Source organism: Prionailurus viverrinus, chromosome A2 (assembly GCF_022837055.1).
Source record: "Prionailurus viverrinus isolate Anna chromosome A2, UM_Priviv_1.0, whole genome shotgun sequence".
Taxonomy (NCBI): Eukaryota; Metazoa; Chordata; class Mammalia; order Carnivora; family Felidae; genus Prionailurus; species Prionailurus viverrinus.
The window spans coordinates 155,835,007-155,858,997 of NC_062562.1; the positions used below are offsets into that span (position 1 = coordinate 155,835,007).

At 37.8% G+C, this 23,991-nt stretch overlaps 1 protein-coding gene across 4 annotated transcripts in view; it reads right to left on the minus strand.

The window, feature by feature from the left end:
* Positions 1-23,991, minus strand: part of BRAF (B-Raf proto-oncogene, serine/threonine kinase) — a 167,270-nt gene that overhangs the window by 82,746 nt on the left and 60,533 nt on the right. For all 4 annotated transcript variants that reach the window (XM_047835502.1, XM_047835481.1, XM_047835511.1 and 1 more), the window contains exon 2: positions 7,891-7,992. In XM_047835502.1, the coding sequence (XP_047691458.1) occupies positions 7,891-7,992 (102 nt within the window). The remainder of the gene's footprint in view (positions 1-7,890; positions 7,993-23,991) is intronic.

Genomic DNA, 23,991 nt, shown 5'->3' on the forward strand with positions numbered 1-23,991 from the left:
TTTCATCTATAAAATGAAAATGAGAATAGGAAGTGTAACTCAAAGGATAGGTTGAGGATTAAATGACCGACTATCTGCTTGGAACAGTGCCTGGTAGATAGCAAATAATAAATGTCAGGAGCTACTACCGTTACCATGCCTCTGTCTGCAGGGCACTCTGGCATACATGTCAATTCTATGGTAGCTAGGACTCCGTGTGTAACACCAGTGTGTATCACCAGCACAGTGATTCCAGAAACACTATTCCTTCTCTTCTGGAATCTAATATGTCAGGTCCAAAAAGAAGAACCTACTACTAGAGAAGCAACTGGCATTTTATCTTACACACAGAAGGCATTCAAATAACTTGTTGGATGTATGGAGGGAGAAAAATTGGGTAAAAAAAAGATTTCCTGGGAAATGACTCTTCAAGGCAAACTTATCTTTTCCTCCTTTGGATGAAGATTTATGGGGCGCCTGGGTGGCTCAGGCAGTTAAGCATCGGACTTCAGCTCAGGTCATGATCTCACGGTTCATGGGTTCGAGCCCCACATCGGGCTCTGTGCTGACAGCTCAGAGCCTGGAGGAGTCTGCTTTGGATTCTGTCCCTCCCTCTCTCTCTGCCCCTCCCCCTTGTGCTCTATCTCTGTCTCTCAAAAATAAATAAATGTTAAAATAATAATAATAAATAAAAAGGGAACCAAAGACTAAAAAGCCAAATTTGAAATTCCTTAAGAGTACTATAGGTCATTTCACTGAAGTTATCATCAAGAGAATCAATATAATTTTAATTATTATTCACGTCAGTAGGAAAAAATCTAGAACAACTTAAAAGCTAGTTTTTAAATAAATTAGTATAAGGACATAAGATTTTGATGGTGACAGAACTGATTTCACCCTGTTCTGCTACAAGGAAGAGATGCGGGGATAGGTAAAGTTTTATCTTCCTGTGGAAATATCAAAAATATCAAACATAGAAAACATTATTTCCTATCTTGAAATGTTTGGAACGAAATAACTATAGCATAACTTCTAGTCGCCAATGCTCAAGCTTATCTTAAAGCCAAACTGTGAACACTGGAAAAACTTCACTTTTTAGCCTCTTACTTCAAGAAATATAAACATAGTCCCGGTGTAGGGATACATGTGACCCCATTCTGGTCAATGAGATATAAAGGACAAGACGTGTAGGGGATTTGAAGGGGAAAATTTCCTCCTTGAAAGCGCATAGGACACAAGAGAGCGTCTGTGATCCCAGCTTCCTGCTTTGAAGTGTCCTATGATGGCATACAGATCTGTGGCACTCATGACAGAAAGGCCTAAAGGACTGTAGAGATCCACCCCAGCATCTGACAACTCTGAGCTGTGGAATCAATCTTAAAATAATTTACCTCCACACTTCTTGTTACAGGAGGGGAAAATAAAACTCCTATTTGTTTGGGCAACTTGTGATTAGGTGTTTTTGTTTTTCTGTACCTAAAAGCATTTGGTATTTTTATAGCTCTCCTAGATTTATTCTCTAATTCTTATCTTTCTTCTAATACTTTCCATCTTTATTTTTATTCTGCTTTCTAGAAATTTCCTTAACTTTATCTTACAACAATTGTTTATGTATATGCACACAGACACACATACACATATGTATTTACATTTTCTGCTTACTATTTTAATTATTTTAATACCAAGAGCTCTTTCTTGTTCTCTATTAAGACTTTTGTTTCGGGGCGCCTGGGTGGCGCAGTCGGTTAAGCGTCCGACTTCAGCCAGGTCACGATCTCGCGGCCCGTGAGTTCGAGCCCCGCGTCAGGCTCTGGGCTGATGGCTCAGAGCCTGGAGCCTGTTTCCGATTCTGTGTCTCCCTCTCTCTCTGCCCCTCCCCTGTTCATGCTCTGTCTCTCTCTGTCCCAAAAATAAATAAACATTGAAAAAAAAATTAAAAAAAAAAAAAAAAAGACTTGTTTCTTTAGTACAGCCATGAAATAAGAACAGATTGTCTTCTCTTATCTCTGATGTTAATTATAGTTATTTTCAGGTTCTCATCTGTTCTGTGCACTATTTCTGAGTTGCTTTGACCATTTTTGCTATTGTTTTCCTGCTACAAGCTTTCTTCCAATATTTGGTTATTCTTAGCTGTCCATTCATATTTAAGACTTATGAGCTCTAAAGATGTCAATACTACACAAAGCAATCTATGGATTCAATGCAATCCCTACCAAAATCCACATGTGTTTCAGAAATAGCAAAATCCACCCTCAAATTCATATGAAATCTCAAAAGATAGTGAAATGCCAAAGCAATCCTTAAAAGGAAAACAAAGTTGGACATCTCATGCTTCCTGACTTTAAAATCCTTACACGGCTACAGTAATCAAACCAGTACAGTGTAAACTGGCATAAAGTTGGACTATAAATACCAACGGAAAACAAAAGAGAGCCCGCAAATAAATTCTCACATACATGGTCAAATGATTTTTGACAAGGGCATGTGTCAAAGTTTCTATTCAATGGGAAAGGACAACCTTTTCAATAAATGGGGCTGGGAAAACTGGATATACACATGCAAAAGAATGAAGTTGAACGAACCCTTAGCTTACATCATACAGAAAAATTAACTGAAAATGGATCAAGGACCTCAACGTTAGGGCTAAAACTGTAATTACAAATCTTAGAAGAAAACAGAAAAAAAAGGTTCATGACACTGGGTCTGGTAATGATTTCTTGGATGTGACACCAAAGGCACAGGCAACATGAGGAAAACAGGTAAATGAGACATCATCAAAATAAAAAAAAACTTTCGCACAAAGGATATAATCAACAGAGAGAAAAGGGAACCCATGGAATGGAAGAAAATATCTGCAAATCATTTATCTAATTAGGAATGATACTCAGAATATATAAAGAACTCCTACAACTCAACAAAAAACCAAGCCAATTAAAAAATGTGTAGAGGACTTGAACAGACATTTCTCCACAGAACAATGAATGTCCAATCAACGCATGAAAAGATGTTCAACATCATAAGTCATCAGGGAAATGCAAATCAAAACCATGAGATACCATGTCACACTCATTAGGATGGCTATCAGAAACACACACACACACACACACACACACACACACACACACACACACAGTAAGTGTTGGCAAGGATATGGAGTAACTGGAACTCCTGTATATTACTAACAGAAATGTAAAAGGCAGCTAATGTGGAAAACAGTATGTCATTTCCTTAAAAAATTAAATACACTTTCTTAAACTATTCACAAAAATAAACTCAAAATGTATGAAAGACCTAAATGTAAGACAGGAAGTCATCAAGAGCCTAGAGGAGAAAGCAGGCAAAAACCTCTTTGACCTCGGCCACAGCAACTTCTTACTCAACACGGCTCCAGAGGCAAGCAAAATAAAAGCAAAAATGAACTATTGGGACCTCATCAAAATAAAAAGCTTCTGCACAGCGAAGGAAACGATCAGCAAAACTAAAAGGCAACCGACAGAAGGGGAGAAAATATTTGCAAATGACATATCAGATAAAGGGTAGGTATCCAAAATCTATAAAGAGCTTATCAAACTCAACACCCAAAAAAACAAATAATCCAGTGAAGAAATGGGCAAGACATGAATAGACACTTCTCCTAAGAAGACGACCAGATGGCTAACAGACACATGAAAAAATGCTCAACATCACTCATCATCAGGAATGAAAACCACGATGAGATACCACCTCACACCAGTCAGAATGGCTAAAATTAACAACTCAGCCAACAGATGCTGGCAAGGATGCGGAGAAAGAGGATCTCTTTTGCACTGCTGGTGGAAATGTAAACTGGTGCAGCCACTCTGGAAAACAGTATGGAGGCTCCTCAAAATATTAAAAATAGAACTACCCTACGACCTAGCAATTGCACGAGTAGGTATTTATCCAAGGGATACAGGTGTGCTGTTTCGAGGGGCACATGCCCCCCAATGTTTCTAGCAGCGCTATCGACAATAGCCAAAGTATGGAAAGAGCCCAAAAGCCCACCAACAGATGAATGGGTAAAGAAGATGTGGTGTGTGTGTGTGTATGTGTGTGTATGTATATATATATATATATATATATATATATATATATATATACATACACACACACATATATATACATACATACACACACACACATATATGTATGTATATATATGTATGTATATGGGTGTGTGTATGTGTATATGTGTACATATATATGTGTACATACACACACACACAATGGAGTATTACTTGGGGATCAAAAAGAATGAAATCTTGCCATCTGCAACTACGTGGGTGGAACTAGAAGGGATTATGCTAGTGGATCCTGAGAAACTTAACAGAAACCCATTGGGGAGGGGAAGGGAAAAAAAAAAAGAGGTTAGAGTGGGAGAGAGCCAAAGCATAAGAGACTCTGAAAAACTGAGAACAAACTGAGGGTTGATGGGGGGTGGGAGGGAGGGGAGGGTGGGTGATGGGTATTGAGGAGGGCACCTTTTGGGATGAGCACTGGGTGTTGTATGGAAACCAATTTGACAATAAATTTCTATATTGAAAAAAAAGAAAAAAATATTTAGAAAAAATTAAAAAACTTTTATAAATAAATAAATTAATTAATTAAAAAAAAAAGAAGGGATTATGCTAGGCAACATCAGTTAGAGAAAGACAAATACCACATGACTTCACTCATATGAGGACTTTAAGATACAAAACAGATGAACATAAGGGAAGGAAAGCAAAAATAATATAAAAACAGGGAGGGGGACAAAACATAAGAGACTCTTAAACATAAAAGAACAAACAGAGGGTTGTTGGAGGGGTTGTGGGAGGGGGAATGGGCTAAATGGGTAAGGGGCATTAAGGAATCTACTCTTGAAATCATTGTTGCACTATGTGCTAACTTGGATGTAAATTAAAGAGTCATTAGTTAATTAAAAAAAATTAAATGCAGAATTACCACATAATTCAGTAATTCCACTTCTGGTATACAGTCAGAAGGAGTAAAATCAGCATTATTCGTGGTAATGAAAAGATAGAAATGACCAACCATCAATGGTATCCACTGATAGATGAATGGATAAACAAAATGTGGAAACATTATTCAGCCTTAATTAGCAAGGAAATTTTGACCCATGATGGACCTTGAAGACATTATGCTAAATGATATGAGCTGTCACAAAAGGCCAAATATTGTACAATTCCATTTGTTTGAGGTTCCTAGAGTAGTCAAATACGTAGGGACAGAAAGCAGAATGATGGGTCTCAGTGGCTAACCAACAAACTTGGTTTTTCACTGAAGAGCCTTCAAATATCAGTACCCAAAGGTCTTCCCACTGACCCTCATCAACTTTCCCCAGGGAAGAATACTGTCATCTCCAGGTAGGCTCCTCTTCATAGTTTATCCAATGTTTATGTAGGTTTATTGTTTATTGCCTGTAATTCCCTCCTCTGATAAAACTATAAGCTGCTTAAAGGCACAGTTGTGTGGTGGTTTTTTTTTTTTTTTTTTTTTTTGTGCTATATCCCCAGAGCCTAGAAAAGCATAAATGTATAAACAGGCACTTAATAAATATGTGCTGAATGAATGAATCAAAAATATGTGTGAAGAATGATGCTATTTCCTAATTATAAACTTAAACCTTAAATTACTACATGTGTGACAGTATTCTCATTTTACCAATAAGGTCAGGTATAATGAGATTAGGTAACCTATTTGCAGAAGCTAAGTCACAGCTAAGATTCAAACTTAGGGCCTATGTGACTTCAAAGTTCATCTTAATCACTATATTGTATCGCCTTCTACAGAGAAATTCTGTAATGTGTCCCTGAGAATACGAATCTACCTCCATGGGGTGCCTGGGTGGATTAGCTGGTTAAGTGTCAGACTTCAGCTCAGGTCATGATCTCGTGGTTCGTGAATTTGAGCCCCACGTCGGGCTCTGTGCGGACAGCTCAGAACCCGGAGCCTGTTTCACACTCTGTGTCTCCCTCTCTCTCTCTCTCTCTCTGCCTCTCCTCTGCTCACACTGTCTCTCTTTCTCTCTCTCTCTCAAAAATTAATAAACATTAAAAAAAATTTTTAAAAAAAGAATCTACATGCTAATGATACAATCTATGAGGTATGGTCTGCTTTATATTGTCCTAGTTAGATGTAATATGAACAGTGAAGAGCGTGAAGAATGTGAGTGTGTGGAGGGGGCACTGAATCCCCGCTATAGTCAAAAACGGTTATTGATGCAAATGTATTACGACTAAGGGTGGGGGAGAGTCTCACAAGACACAGAAATGGTTGGCAAAAACTGTTGGTTAAACTGTCTAATTCTAATTAATAAAGAATCACCATTTTCACCAGGACTCTTTGCCTCCTATGACTCCTGCACTCGTCCTCCTCAGACAGAAAAGTAAAACAGCATGGGATATTGGAAAGTATACTAACTAGTATTCAGAGGTATGAACTGTGGTCCTACTACTGGTATCTGGCAGTGTGCTCTGAGGGAAGCCATATGAAGAAGCCAACAGTTTATCAGTGGTTATTTCCAAACTTCCAAATTTATTTTAGAAATGCAAACTTACTTTCTCATGAAAATACTTGAAAGATTTAACACGTCCTTTAAGTGCAACCAGATTACTAAACTAGAAATTTAGTTTAGGAGTCTACCAATCCATGCCTAAAAATGTAAGACGTTTGAAGGCAAATGATCATTTGTAATTTATGGTTATATTTCTATATGATTAGTGATTACAGCTGGACCAGCTTTTACAGCGACAGGCAGTGTAGTGCAGCGGGAAGCAGTGTGGACCGTGAAGCCTGACTGCCTGGATCCCCTAACAGGTTGCTCGTCATGGAACCCGAGTGACTTACATCAGGAAACCAATATCAAGAAAGGTTATCTGTGATTACAACAGAAACTACTACCCCACAGGATTAAGAACAATGACTATAAATTTATGATGCTCAAGTCTTGATACAAAAGCCTCAAACACTAAAGCTAAGCAATTCTGAGCTATTTAAATATTATAAATTTTACCTATTAAGAAAGCAAACACCTGGGGCGCCTGGGTGGCTCAGTCGGTTAAGCGTCCGACTTCAGCCAGGTCACGATCTCGCGGTCCGGGAGTTCGAGCCCCGCGTCAGGCTCTGGGCTGATGGCCCGGAGCCTGGAGCCTGTTTCCGATTCTGTGTCTCCCTCTCTCTCTGCCCCTCCCCTGTTCATGCTCTGTCTCTCTCTGTCCCAAAAATAAATAAAAAATGTTGAAAAAAAAAACAAACAAAAAAAAAAGAAAGCAAACACCAATTTGGGGGGATTTGCTGGAAAAAAGATATTTCACAAGGAAAAAACATACTTCACAAAATTTGACCCCACTTTCTAACACAGTAACTAGTTTCCTAACCTCCACAGCTGAATGTTTTCTCTTTCTCTTTTTTAAATAAGTTTTTTAACAGAGTAATATTTTGAGGTTTATACATGGCTTCTCCTTTTCCAAACTACAAAATACTCTATGTTATTGTAACAAATGAAGTAAGATTAAGAAGTATAATATAATAAAGACGAAGGTAATCCACCTTCCCATATCTATTTCTCATCTTATCCCCTAGGGTAAACATTATTACTAGTACAAATGCTTTTTGTAAGTTCATGTTTTTATTTTCCAAATCACTACAGGTGCACCTGGTGGCTCAGTCGGTTGAGCATCCAATTCTCGGTTTCAGCTAGGGTCATGATCCCAGGGTCATGGGATCGAGACCTGCACGGGGCTCCGTGCTAAGTGTGAAGCCTGCTTAAGATTCTCTCTCTCTCCTTTCTCCCCCTCTGTCCCTTTCCCCCACTTGTGTTCTCTCGCTGTCTCTAAAATAACAAAAATCAAAAATCAAAAATCACTACAGATATGATACTCAAAAGCTTACCTCTAGATATATTGATGGTGGATTATGCTCCCCACCAAATTTGTCCAATAGGGCCTCTATATGTTCCTGTGTCAACTTAATCATTTGTTTGATATTCCACACCTGAAAAATAATTTAAAAGAATGTAAATAAGAATCATTTAGGATATGAATTAGAGATATTTTAAAATTTGAAATTTAGAGCTGAGACCTGTGAGACCATTTAGCATAGCAATTTTTCCCATCTTTTATTAAACACCTAAAAACTCTTTTCTACACTAGTAGTACAAATATTCTCAACTGTGAAAGATTCAAATAATACATGAGTATTCAGAATAAATGACAGGGGCGCCTGAGTGGCTCAGTAGGTTAAGCGTCCGACTTCTGCTCAGATCATGATCTCACGGTTTGTGAGTTCGAGCCCCGTGTTGGGCTCTGGGCTGACCGCTCAGAGCCTGGACCCTGCTTCAGATTCTGTGTCTCCCTGTCTCTCTGCCCTTCCCCTGCTCACACTCTGTCTCTCAAAAATTGTCTCAAAACTAAATAAACATTAAAAAAAATTAAAATAAAAAAGAATGACGAAAGTCTCTTTTCACACTTCCCCACATTCCTGGACCCTTTGCCCAAAACTCAACTGCCGTTTACAATTTGTTATACATCCTTTCCACATCTCCTTTTTATTAAAGTAAATATAATAATACATATACAAAGTATACAAATACATATAAATATTATATTTAAAAAACATTTTTAATACTTGTTTTTATCCCTGAACAACATTCCTCAAAGTTGTTTCCATATCAATACATACGTATTTTACTGTTTTTAAATGGTGGTGTTAAGGATAGAGACATTTATTTCATAATATTGTTATGACACTGCTTATCGTCAATGGTCTTCAAACTTCAAGAGCAACCTAACAGTGGATGGTCACAGATAATTTTAGGACAATTTTCAGCTCCTTGATGTTTTCGTGTACTCCTAATTGAACTGCTTGAGAACTAGTCTCCTTTCCTCCTCTCCCTTTAAAATCACCACATTGTAATTCTCCGTTCTATACAAGAAAGGCAAAATTCTTCTCCATCTCAGATCCTACTAATGTGCACTGTTCTGAGATGTATAAATTTTAAAGTACGGAGTCAACACGAGGGAAAAACCCCTTGAGAGAAAAGGGGTAGGGGTTAAAACCAAGACCTTATTTTATCAGTGAAATAAATTCTTGGCAGGGTTCCAAGCCTCATTCATTTATCCAGCTGGCCAGCCTAGAATTCACAAGTTGGGTGGTTATAGTACAGGCATATATTATGTGTTTATTTTTTAAAAAGTCATTTTTTCCTTGATGAAGAATGAGTCCAATTTATCTGAGTGGTTAGAGAATGTGCTTGCAAATTACACTGTACACTAGATACTCCATAAACTGCATGATCTAAACCTGGAATTCTAAGGTGTGACCAAAAATGAACAGCATAAATATAATACACACTAGAGATTAAGACCTTTTAAACTACCGAAAGTTATAATTTAAAAATGTGAGGTAATTAAAAAATGTACAAGGGGGTATAGATAGATGAACAAGGAGGGGGCTTCAGGACCCTTGGTTTATTTAATAATTCTCTTCCTAGAGGATATTCAGATTATTCCATTTTTCTCAACTTCAAACAATGCTTCAATGAATAGTTCTGAACTGCCTTTCTGGGCACAGGTTTAAGTTTCCCTTTTAGATATCAATGCATAGAATTCCTGAATTGAATGTTATGTGCATTTAAAAATTTAATAAATGTGTCAAATGGTTTTCCAATAGAAAAAAAGTCCCAAGTCATATTCCTACTGGAGGGTATGAGTCCATGCTTTTCCCTATAATCCCACCAACACTGGGTCTTATCAAACTTTGAAACGTTTGCCAATCTGAAGGGGGAAAGGTGATCTTGTTGTTTCAATCTGTATTTCCCAGAAAACCATTTTTCATGTTTATTGGACATTTACATTTCTTTTTGGAAAATTCCCTATCCATATTCTTTCTTTCATTCTATTTTTTTCTTGTTGATTTATAGATGTCCTATGTTCTAGATATTTTATATATTAACCTTATTCTCCTCCAAATGTTGTGGTTTTTTCATGTTTTTCACATTATGCCTCATTTGTCATACAAAGTCCTGCTACTCAAAAGTGGTCCATAGACTAGCAGCAGCATAATCTTCCAGAAGCATGTTATACATGCAAAATCTCAGAATTTGAGAAGCAATGACAGAAGTTTCCTTTTCTTTCTATTGTCAGATATCGTATTATTTCCCTTTACGACTCCTTGGCTAATTTTTCATATCCCCCAAAAAGCATTGGATGTCTTTTTTCTCTAGCTATACTTATTCTCCAGGTGATCTTATCCAATCTTGTGGCTTTATATGCCAAATATGGACTGATGAAGCCCAAATTTTAAAATCCAGCTCTGTCCTCTCAACTCCAGACTTTTTGTCCAACTGCCTACTGAACATCTCCACTAAAATAACTAATAGACATTGCAAACTTAACATGTTCAAAGATTTAACTTCTGGTCTAGCCCACAATCCCCCCCAAAACTTCTTTTTCCTATAGTCTCTTCATCTCAGAAAATGATAACCTCCCTCTATGTTGACTTCATTGACCACTCAGGCAGAAGTGCTTTATAGTCAGAATTTGATATCCTAAAATTGATTATGTTTTTCATGTCTATTAGCTGCTCTGAGATCAGAAACATGTTTTATTTATCTTTCGTTTCCCCATCACTTATCTTGGTGTCTTAGTCATAACAGGTATTCAATCAGCGCTGAAACTAAGATTCAGGCTGTCTTTAGGGGAAGAGAGGAAAAATTAGGCCTAGTTCGGGGATTCTTTCCACTTCAGTAAATAAATGAAGATGTTATTATCCAAAGCCTTTTTTGTTGTTGTTGTTTTGTTTTGTTTTTTTTAAAGCTCCATAGATAAAACTCATGTACAGTTAGGGTAAAGAACCACCCCCCAAGGAATGAGAGAGAGAAAGGAAAAAATTAGACTAGAAAAGGAAAATGAACATGAGGGAAATTACGGAACTGAGCTGAGTAAAACTGATTAGAATAAAATTTTTGTACTGGGGAGCAGAAAATGACAGGTTTGGTTAGGTAGGGCAGGGCCAGACCATGAATGTTCTGGAATAAGATTTCTTAATTCCCGAAACAAAAGTAATTTTATATCCAAAGAATGAAGAAAAATCACTATGAGCCATCACTGAAATTAGGGAAGATGAGTCTGGTAGAAAAAATTTGCTCACATTTCCCAGAAGAGTAAGAGAAAGAACTTTGATGATAATTATTAAATATAAATATATTAAAAAATAGAATAAGATATTGTAAAACTAAGAGAAGATATATAGTTTTGACCTTAAAATGCCTTCTTGGAAAAAATGAAGAAAATCTGTTTCAACAATCCTGAAAGGGAAATGAAAGAATTACAAACAGAAGCAAAAAAATTCAAGAAAGGTACTAGATTTCCTGTCCTGTTTTGATCTCTTCAGTGGACCACAGCAATTAAAATCAGGCAATCTTAGTAAACAATCGATCATTTCTAGTGACTTTACAGATGGCAAAATTCCCTCCCCCACAAAAATGAATTTTTTTAACGCCCACCTCAGAAGACGCCTATGTTAAAATATAAATTAATAAAATATAAATTCAGACCAACTGCTATGGAAGAACTGCAGGGCAGTAATGGCACAGAAAACTACAGCCACTGCCTCCCTTCCTCCCAATAAAAAGGCATCAGGTCCGGATTATTATAGGATTGGCTTCTATCACACCTTTAAAGAAAATACAGTAAGTTATTAATATGTGAAAGCATATAAAAAAGGAAAATCTTCCAAGTTCATTTCATAAAATTAGCAAAATCCAGATATCCAAACTTGACAAAGAGAATACAAAATGAAAAAAAACAAAACACACAGACACACACAAATAATCCAAGCTGTGAGATAGAAAACCTCTTAAATTCCATTTTCCCTCTCCCTTTCGGTTCCCTCTCCCTCTCTCACTCTTGTTCTTTCCCTCAAATTAATGTTAGTCATTCATCAGGAATCCAGTAAAATAATACTTAACAGGTCAAAGGAGAAAATTACACGCTAGTCTAACAGATGCCCAAACAACAAATAACTATTACCAAAGGTAAAACAAATTTATTTAAACAAATTTATTTAAAATAAATAATTCAAAAAGAGAGACATGGTCCTAAAATTTCAGAAGAATTGCTAAAAGAATCATGGCAGTGGAAGCATGAAGGCTAGACAATCAGTCAGTGGAAAAGATTCTGAAAAACTCCTCTAAAATAAAAAACAAATACAATCAGCTTGAGAAAGAAATCAAAGTTTATAAATTGCCGACCAAAATATCAAAGTTTCTATTGAGATAATTCTAGAATATCTCCAAGCTTAAAGACAACACATATAAAAGGGGAGCATGAGAAAATGATAAATCACAGTCATTAAAATAAAACCTCAGCTGAAGTAAACAGATTAGAGCTAAAGAAAGAATTAAAGAACTAGAAGAGGATTCAGAGAAAACTGGCCAAAAGGCAGAGAAAAATGAATGGAAAACAGGAAAGGCAAAGAATGGAATTAGTAAATTCAGAAGGTAAACAGACAATAGGAGACATATTTGAACAGAAGATGGGTGTAATTTTCTAAAACAATTGAAAATAAAAAATTCTCGGGGCGCCTGGGTGGCGCAGTCGGTTAAGCGTCCGACTTCAGCCAGGTCACGATCTCGCGGTCCGTGAGTTCGAGCCCCGCGTCAGGCTCTGGGCTGATGGCTCAGAGCCTGGAGCCTGTTTCCGATTCTGTGTCTCCCTCCCTCTCTGCCCCTCCCCCGTTCATGCTCTGTCTCTCTCTGTCCCAAAAATAAATAAACGTTGAAAAAAAAATTAAAAAAAAAAAAAAAATCTCAAGAGTAGCACAATGAGTCCTGTGTCCTGTCCATGACAGATAAAACTAAATCCACAACTATATAGGTCGAAGTACAAGTTCATAAAAGTTCTTAAAGTCAACCAGAGAGAAAAGAAAAATAAATTACACTGACAGCATATTTCTTAACAACAGTATAAGAAGCCAGAGGATAATGAAATGACTTCAAGAAACAAAAGAAAATAGCTAACAACCTAAAAGGAAACAGAACCCAGAATAATGTAAAAGACAGAGCAGCATGGCAGGCTGATTAACAGCCCCCAAAATATCTACACTGTAAACCCCAGAACCTATGTTACCTTATATGACAAAAAGAATTTTGCAGATGTAATTAAGTATTTTGAATTAAGGAGATTATCTTGGATGGGCCCAAAATGTTATTCCAAGCATCCTTATAAAATGGGGACATTTTATCACAGAGGATTAGGTAAGTGAAGACCTACCAGAGAGATCTGAAGATGCTACACTGCTGGCCTGGGTAGCTGAAAGAAGGGACCATGAATCAAGGAATCCAAGGAATGCAGTTCTGCAAGCTGGGAAAGGCAAGGCAATGTGTTCTAGAGGGAGAACAGTCTTTCTGACACCTCGATTGCCCTACTGTGAACCCCATTTTGGACCTCAGACCTTCAGAATTATTAAGGGAATACATTTGCGGTAAAACACCAGGTTTGTGGTAATTTGATACAGCAGCCACAGGAAACTAATACAAATGGGGAACCTGGAAACTAATAAACACAAGGGTAAATCTAAATAAGCGGACTATACAAAATAACAACAAAAACAGTGACAACAGTTGCTGGGGGCAAATGGGCAGCAGTAAAGCATTCTAAGACCCACTTATTATTCAAGAGGGATCCTGGAACATCTTCATGTGCCAGACAGATGTCAAAACAACACAGGAGCCAGCTTGAAGGGACTTCTACTAGCCAAATTTGGGAGATTTTCAGCAAAAAGAGTAAAAACTATAATTAATTACAACAGGTGGCATACATAAAAGATAAATAAATAAAAACTCACTAGTCCATAAAAGTAAGAAGTTTGTTGGGAGACACTTGCCACCACTGTAGGTGACTGTTACATCTTTAGAAAATTAAACATTAGTGGAAAAGAATTATGTATTTTATATTCTACCTTCTTGGAAAAAATTCTAGTTATTCCTATTTGATGTGGGAAGCTCTTTCTAAAAGAATGCCAGCTAATATAAAATCACTGGTTCAAGAAAGGATCACAGGAGGCTGAAGCTGTTAGGTGAAAAGCTGATGAAGAACAGAATACTCCTATAGTGTCCAAGCATTTCCACACAGATTAAAGACACAGGGAAAAACACACATCTTTATAAGGATATGTAGCTTAGAATCATTAATAGAGGGACAACCGGACAAGTACCTCTTAATGTGATACAACATAAATGACACATTATCTATCACCCATGAGGTTTACCTGCAAAACATTAATACAGAATCTAATCATTTTTTTAATTTTTTAAAGTTTATTCATTTGTGTGGGGGGGTGGGGTGGTGGTGGTGGTGGTGGAGAAAGAGACACCAGAGGACAATTGGAGGAGGGCACAGAGAGAGAGCAAGACACAGAATCTGCAGTCGGCTCCGGACTCTGAGCTGTCAGCCCAGAGCCCAATGTGGGGTTTGAACCCATGAACCATGAAATCATGACCTGAGTCAAAAGTCGGGCACTTAACTGACTGAGCCACCTGGGCACCCTCTAATCAAACTTTTACACTTAGCTTCAAGTTGAGAAGAAATATACAAGGTAAAAAAAAATAATGAAATAATCAGACATATACAGAATATGGGACATTCTATAAGACATTTATCTTTCTCTTTAAAAGTCAAAGCCATGACAATCCAAAATGTGGGACATTCCAGGACAAGTATCCTAGTCTCTTTAATAAATCATGTCATGGGAAACAAAATGGTGGGTGGTCTGTTCAAGACTCTAAGACAAGAACTATTAAAAGACAACAACTAATTCAACACATGCACACAAAGAAGATCTTAGTTTAAGGATGGAGAACAGCTATAAAAGACATTCTTAGGATAACTGTGGAAATTTAAACATGTACTACACATATGATTATGGAATTGTTAATCTCCCTAGATATAATTTTAGACAAGTGAAATAATTTTTCAGGACCTATAAATCTAGCAAAATGTTAACAATTGTTGAAGCTATGTGGTGTAAGTGATACCAATGCAAACGTTTGTTGTACTGTTACTTCAACTTCTATGTAGGATTGAGTTTTTCTCCAAACTTTTTATCTTTTTCCTTTAATTCTCCCCAACAATGCTTTTTCTCTTAAAGTCTATTTTATGATACAAACCTACCTACACCAGCATTTGCCTGATATGTCTTTTCTCATCTTTGTGTTGCCTATAAATGAACTATGCAAAGTTTTTTTTTCTTTTGCTAGCATGTTTTGTTTTAAACATATTTATCTGTTTTAATCAGAGAATTTAGTTCATTTACATTTTTGTACCTGATTTATTTCTAGTCTTATTGTGTGCTTTCTACTTACACTGCTTTTTTCTTGATTTTCTGACTTCTACGGAACTGATCAAGTTTTGTTATTGTTCCTTTTTTCCTCTATGTACCAGTCACATTCTAGGCCACAAAACATGTTTCATAAACACAGAAAACTGTTGTGATACAAACCCTATTTCTTTATCATGATGCAATTAATTTAAAAATCAATAACAAAATTCGAGTGTATTTTGAAAAATTCAACATTTACTTATTTTAAAAATCTTGGAATATTAGAAATAGTGATCTTTTAACTTAATAAAAGTATATCTACAGAAACCTGCAGCAAAATATCACAGTGAAAGGTCAGGCATAAGACAAGGGTGCCTGTTACCACTGATATTATATACAGGAGGTTATAGTATGGAAGGGTTATAGCATGGAGGGGTGCCTGGGTGGTTCAGTCGGTTGAGCATCTGACTGCAGCTCAGGTCGTGATCTTACAGTTTGTGAGTTTGAGGCCTGCATCTGGCTTGCAGCAGTCAGCCTGTAAGCAAGGTGCCCGCTTCAGATCCTCTATCCTCCTCTCTTGTGCCCACCCCCCACATTCCCACTCTCTCAAAAAATAAATACAACATTAAAACAAAAATTTTTTAAGAGTATGAAAATATAAAAACAGACATAAATAAATAATGCAAGATGGGTGGATAGAATAGTAATCCAGTGCATCAGCCAGAGCCAATTTTAAAAAGATGCCCTTCATAATAGCAACAAAAACTATAAAGAATCTAGAAAAAGATCTTTAAGATTTTAAATTTATTTTTTTTTTAATTTTTTTTTTCAACGTTTATTTATTTTTGGGACAGAGAGAGACAGAGCATGAACGGGGGAGGGGCAGAGAGAGAGGGAGACACAGAATCGGAAACAGGCTCCAGGCTCTGAGCCATCAGCCCAGAGCCCGACGCGGGGCTCGAACTCACGGACCACGAGATCGTGACCTGGCTGAAGTCGGACGCTTAACCGACTGCGCCACCCAGGCGCCCCTAAGATTTTAAATTTATTTTTAAGTAATCTCTACACTCAACATGGAGCTCGAACTCACAACCCTGAGATCAAGAGTCGCATGCTCTACTTACTGAGCCAGCCAGGCGCCCCTAGGAATAAATCTAATAAAAGATTTGCAAGATCTTTGTGAAGGGAACAAAATAATATGCAAAGGCATAAAGGAAGACTGAGAAGAGAAACTCAAATGACTCTGGAGGTTTATTTCCTCCTCTCTTTTAGTAGCCCATCAACAAGCTGACTTAGGAGGTCTGAGTTTGCTCAATGCAAGAAAAGGCTGATGACAGCCACAGGGCTCTCCGTTCTAATAAGGCCATTCCATCAACCTCAAAGTTCCAATTATTACTTAGGAGCCCCTTCTCTGGTATATTAGTTCTAGTTAGGTCTACCCTAAGTATATATCTATGTGAAGATAACAGAACTCAGGGGATTCTGTGTGCTCTGGTACTTACTGTTTTCCACTAAATCTTACTTCACATTTATGCCATGTGATGCATGTGTGTATGTGCATGTTCCACCCCTTCACTTGACAAAGACTAACATAAATGCTCTTTTATGTGAAGATTCAATATTGTAATAATCTCAAATTTTCCCCAAATTAATTCAGTGTAGTACAATAAACAAAATCCTGAGATTTTTTTTTTCCCCATGGATTTGGCAAACTGATTCTAAAATTCTTACAAAAGTACTATAAAATGATACAGTCTTTTAGCTATTTTAAATAATGAGAGTAAGACTGTTATCACTAGAGAGCAAGATTTATAAAGCAATAGGACAGCACAGCAATAAACAAAGAGAATGGATACAGTTTGTGTTGGCATTATAATTTAGTGGGGGACATCATGGACCATATAATAAATAATGCTAGGGTGCCTGGGTGGCTCAGTCAGTTAAGCAGCTGACTTCAGCTCAGGTCAGATCTCACAGTTCGTGGGTTTGAGCCTTGGATCGGGCTCTCTGCTGTCAGTTCGTAGCCTGCTTTGGATTCTGTGTCTCTTGCTCTCTGTGCCCCTCCCCTGATTGCTCGCGCGCGCATGCGCGCTCTCTCTCTCTCTCAAAAATAAACATTAAAAAAATAAATAAATAATGCTGGGGTAACTGGCTATCCTTTTGGAAAATGTCAAATAATCCAAAAGATACACGGGCAAAGGATTTATGAACAAGTAGTAGATTTAAAGAGAATTCAGACTATCCGACAGATACATGATAACATAAATGACCTCATTAGCAATCAAAGAAATGCAAATTAAAATGGGAAATCATTTCACACCCATGAGACTGGCAAAACCTTTAGGTCTAACTATGTACGGCAATAGGTGCTTTTCTATTCTACATGTGGGTATGATACAGATGCATAAGAGTAAACTGAAAATACCTAGCAAAGCTGATGGTGGGCATTATACTAACATGCAGCTATTACAACATTAACATATGTACAAGAAGTATTCATTGCAGCAATGGTTTAATAGCAAAATACTAGAACTAACTAAATACTCCCTAAGAGAAAAGGGGCAAAAAAAAAAACAAAAAAAAAAAAACAATTGTAAAATGGAATACTATATATAAGTCAAAATGAAGAACTAGAGCTACATTTATCATTGAGGATACGTCTCCAACACACAATATTGAATGAAACAACCAAGTTCTAAGATATATACAGCTTTAAAACATTCCATTGATATTGTTTATAGATATACACTCATGTCAAAAGTTTAGAAGCATGAATGGTATGATGAACACTAAATTCAGGATAATGGGTACCTCTGAAGATGAACAGAACAGGGAACAGATACAAAGGATACACTCTGATTATCTTTGATGAGCTAGAAGGTGCTTTATCTGTGTAATGTTTTGTTTAAAATATCTGAAGCAAATATGATAAAAGACATGATTCAACAACACAGGGTTATAGGTGCATGGATGATCAATGATATTATTCTCTGTACTTTTTTATATGCTTGGGAAAGGAAGGAAGGAGAGAATGAAGAAGGAAATGGAGGTTGTGAGTTGGTTAACTCCCTCCATACTAAAAGCTGCCCTTACATTTATAATTAGGGTGGCCCTAAACCTGCCTCCTCCAATCCCTGTGCCCTAGAAAAAAACAACCAATGAATACACAAAGTTCAAGAGAACCCACAATCAGACTTCCCATTGAGAACAAAGGTCTATATTTGTATAACTGCAAAGCTCTCTACCATAATCAACTTGGTCCTTTATTCATGAATATCAATCAAATACGAGGGTAAATGAAAACTTTTGTGGACATGTGAAATCTCAAAAACTCACCTCAATAGGACTCATAGGTCTGAAAACTTTCCTATCATTTGACTTAGCAATTCCACTTCTAAGAATTTTATAAATCTCCCACAAAACTGGAAAAACACAGTAGAACCCTGGTCCTAGCACTTAAAAAGATAAGTCACCAGGTAAAAAAAAAAAACATCAAATAATTTTTTTTTTAATGGCACTATCTTTATATACAACAAAACAAACACAAAACAAGAATGTTAATAAACTGGTCTAGAAAGCAAGCAAACAAGCAAGCAAGCAAGCAAGCATACCCCACCAAAAGCTATGTTTGCAAGTAAAGAGTTAAAAGATAACTAAGTGTGAGTTTAGTAAGGTAACCGAGGAGAACATGAAAACAAGAGGTCAGGAACATTAAGTAAGAAGCCACGGTAAGTAGTTTGGATTTTATTCTTAGTGCAGTGAGAATCCAAACTTTCAAAACCAGGTGTGTGCGTGTGTGTGACATAATCTGATTGATATTTTATTATTACTGACAATTACCATCCCATTTTCTAGATGAGAATATCTGTGGCACAGAGGTTGTATTTCGCTCAAAGCCACAGAACTGGCAAACAACAGAGTCAGGATTTAACTCTAGATAATGGAAATCCAGAGCATTCAATTACATGATCAAGGAGGGAAGCTGGTTATAAACTCAGGAGGAGAGAGAAGGCAGGATACATTTAGGTGTCACAGCATACTAATGAGCCGACCTCCAAGGGAGTGTAGGCAAAGACTCAACCTTAAGGCCCACCAACATTTAGAGGACTAGTAAAACAAAACAAGACAAAACAAAAACCAGAGTCCACAAAAATGGTTGAGAAGAAACAGACACTAGGGTAAGAGAAAAACTACTCAGAGAGGAAAATTCATTGGTTAAAAAGTGGGAAAAGAATAGCAGACAGAAGACACTAAGAAGGATGTGTCTTCTATATATCTGGTTATGATATTTGCATATATTTTGTATATACAGCAGGGCTGGGAGATAACAGCATGTTTGGAGGCTAAAAGGAAAATCCAAAAGAGAGGGAGAAATTGAGGATGTGGAAGAGAGACACAAACTGCAGGAAAGAAGCCCTAGAGACAGTAAAAAGAAGATGGAACCTGAGTCACAAGAAGAGAATGAGACCGCCAGGGAAGGTCTCTGATAATGAGTGAAAGGAAGGTAGAGAACACCAAGACCAACGCAGACAGGTTTGTAGATTCGGTGGTGAGATCAGAGCTGCATCTAACTTCTCAATAAAGACTTTGAGGTGAAGTCCAGAGATGAAAGCGGGAGGTGTGAGAAGTTCGCAGTGAGTGGACAGTCTTCACCGGAAGACAGAAGGAGCAGCACTGCCAGCAGCCAATGCTGAAGACAGAGATGGAAGAGAGATGGTGTGCAGTTGCTATTTTGTGAGACTCACAAAATGAAAGGGGAGAGAGACTCAAGAGTCAAGGAAATTAGTAACTGTTACAGTCATTCCTTGGTCCTGGAGTCCACGGGTTGTGAAATGAGTTTCTCTCGAGAAGGCTGAAGAAGCACAATGATCAGGGGCCAGACAGGTGTCTGGAATCTTTTTAAGGTTAAAAAAGAGGTTGAGGATTTAAGAGTTTGTTGATCATAGCTTCACAATTACTTCGTTCGAGGAGAGAGTGCGATGTTCGAGGAGAGAGTGCGATATACAAATAGGGAAGTGGTGTTCATGAAATCAATATGTGACAAATATCCTGACTTTTGAGTCAAACTTGGAAATTAATTTAAAATTATCCAAAATGGAAGTAAGAGGAAGAAAAGACTTTTTTCTGGCTGACAGCAGGTAAACCTTATCATTTCACGGATCCTGGAAAAACAAAACAGCATCAAAAATGAACTATTTTAGGGGCGCCTGGGTGGCGCAGTCGGTTAAGCGTCCGACTTCAGCTCAGGTCACGATCTCACGGTCCGTGAGTTCGAGTCCTGCGTCAAGCTCTGGGCTGATGGCTCGGAGCCTGGAGCCTGTTTCCGATTCTGTGTCTCCCTCTCTCTCTGCCCTTCCCCCGTTCATACTCTGTCTCTCTCTGTCCCAAAAAAAATAAATAAACGTTGAAAAAAAAAAAAAAGAACTATTTTAAATTGTCCATAAGATCATCCACTAAGTTTATGTAACTTTATTTTTTAATTTTTTAAAATGTTTTATTATTTATTTTTTTGAGAGAGAGACAGAACAGAGCATGAGCAGGGTAGGGGCAGAGAGAAAGGGACACACAGAATCCGAAGCAGGCTCCAGGCTCTGAGCTGTTAGCATAGAGCCCAAGAGGGGGGCTCGAACCCACGAACCACGAGATCATGACCTGAACCGAGGTCGGAGGCTTAACTGATTGAGCCACCCAGGCGCCCCTATGTAACTTTAAAAACAAGCCACCCTCAGTTCTCCAAAGCCCTGGCACACCATTCCAGAGCACGTGTCCCACGACTCTAAAATAAAAGATGTGTGGGAAACAGAAATAAATAACTGGGGTATAATGGCCTATTAGGGCTGTAAACTCAGTGAAGTTAAGATCTATAGCACACTGATCACTGCTTTATTCCTAGCACCTAACTAAGTACACTAGTATGAAGTAGGTAGTTTACCAGTCAATGAAGCAGGAGCCACCCTAGTCAAGGTATTTTTTTCCTTCTTTTTCAAATGGAGTTCCAGGACAGAATTGAACCCTAATGCACCCAGTGTGAGTCAAAGGCATTCTCTCTGATGTATCGAGAATGATGCTTATATGACTCTCAAAAGAGAGTTAAAATATGTGCTCACTAATTTAGGTATTTTTCTTTTTTATTTATATTTTAAAAAGTGTATTTATTTTAAGAGAGACAGAGACAGTGTGAGTGGGGAAGGGACACAGAAAGAGGAAGAGACAGAATCCTAAGCAGGCTCCATGCTTCCAGCACAGAGCCCGACATGGGGCTCAAACCCACAAAACCGAGAGATCATGACAGAAGGCAAAACCAAGAGTCGGATGCTCAACTGACTGAGCCACCCAAGTGCCCCAATTTTAGGTATTTTTAGTAAATTCTAAAATAAAGAATATTTTGTAAAGAGCACTTCATGGTATGTGAATGTTTTCAGAACACAATGTTCCTATATACACACTGGAAAAACATCACCTATTTCCTTTGCTTTGTGGGCTTTTCCTCTTCCAAAAAAGTATAGTCAAGTTTTCAACAATTTTCTCCATCAGTATAAGACCTCTCTAGCTTCTAATTCCATTTACCCTGTGCCATGTACTCTAATAACAAGTGGGTGATAGAAATATTAGACAGTAATTGTACCAATCTTTTATAGTGCTTACTTTGTACCAGGCATTGTTTTCACACTTTATACATATTAAACTTGTTCAATTCTCCCAACAGCTCAAGCAGTTTGGAGCTATTATTATCCTTACTTTATAGAACAGGAAACAGGTGAAAAAATAAACTTGGCCCAGGTCAGAGAGTTAATGAGTGGCAGAACGATTCTTATACACCACATGGTCTGTGTGTCTGTAAGAAGCACAGTAGTTCCCCTGATCTACCATTTCACTTTCCACAGTTTCAGTTACCTGTGGTCAACCACAGTCTGGAATCCTAGATAATCCTCCTTCTGATATATTGTTGGAAAGTCAATAGTAGCCTAATGTTACATCACGGTGCCTACATCATCATTCACCCCACTTCATCTCACATGTAGGCATTTTATCATCTCCCATCAGCACAAGGATAAGTACAGTACAATAAGATATTCGGGGGGGGGGGGGAGGAAAAAACACATTTACAAAATTTTTATTACAGTATGTTGTTATAATTGAACAATTTTTATTATTATATTGTTATATCTCTTCCTGTACCTATAAACTAAACTTTATCACAGGTATATATGCACAGGAAAAAAAACAGTATATCTAGGGTTCAGTACTACCTACAGTTCCAGGCATGCACTGGGTGTCTTGGAATGTATCCCCCAGAGAGTAGGGGTGGGGTGGGGGGTACTATTACTGAAGAAAAAAAATCATCACATATTCTAACCAAGAGCAGCTGACACTTTACACAGTCCACAATGTAACACAGGTGAGAACTTTGAGATAATCAGAATTTAAGAAAAAATGGATCAATGTAGATTCGTTCCTTCATTTAACAACTATTTAATGAGAGTCCTGTGCCAGGGTTCTAGGCATTGACAGTGCATTTAACCAAAATCCTTGACCTCACAGAAGCTGAGGAAGTCAAGCATAAAACAAAATACATATGTCAGACGGAGATAAAAAGTTATAAAGAAGGCGCACTTGGGTGGCTCAGTTGGTTGAGCATCCAACTTCAGCTTGGGTCATCATCTCACAGTCTGTGAGTCTGAGCCCCATGTCAGGCTGGCTGCTATTGGTGTGGAGCCCACTTTGGATCCTCTGTCTCACTCTCTCCGCCCCTCCCCGACTTGGGCGCACACGCGTGTACTCTCTCAAGAAAATGATAAATAATCTCTTAAAACAAAGTTATAAAGAAAAATCTAGCTGTAAAGCAGGAAGGAGGGGGGTGGCTATTAATTCTGTAAAGTAGTCAGAGTTGAAGGGCTCACTGATGAGATGATAAATGAACAGAGACCTGAGGGAGTGAAGGAGCAAACTCACCATGCAGGTATATAAAAAGAAAACCAGATGGAAAACAAATACAAGGTATTAAGATACAAGAAGAAAGGAGGTGGTAACAGGCTGGCTGCATTCATGACCCCAATTAATGGCTTCCCTGTAGGCATACCTTCTGTTTTCTAATTTGTAGTCCCTTTCCATTCTAATCCTAGGCTTCTCCTAGTGACTTGCTTTAGGCAACAGGATATTAGCAAATATGACCCAAGGAGAAGCTTAAAATGCAAACACAAGCTTCTTCTTGCTTTCCTGCACAACTGAACTTGACTGCTAATATACTTGTGCCTTGCTAAAACACATGTTTGGGCTAGCCTCCTAGAACCAAGTTGTGTCATTCAAGGCCATCCGAGACCAGATAGCCTACCTAGAACCACCAGTTTGGTTACAGAAAAATAAGAAAGCCTAGCCAAGGCGAGCTCAGTCCAGAATAGGCTGTTCACAGACTCGCAATGGTTGTTTTAAGCACTAAGCTTTGGGGTGGTTTGTTACACCATAGATAATTAATACACTGTGTTAGAAGAACAGCACAACAACATACAACAGAACATCCAAAAACTTGTACATAAGTCTTCATAGATGCATTACGCACAATAACCAAGAAGGGGAAACAATCCCAACCATTCATCAGCTAATGAATAAATAAAATGTGGTATATCCATATTCAATGGAATGTTACTTGGCAATAAAAAGAAATACTGATATATG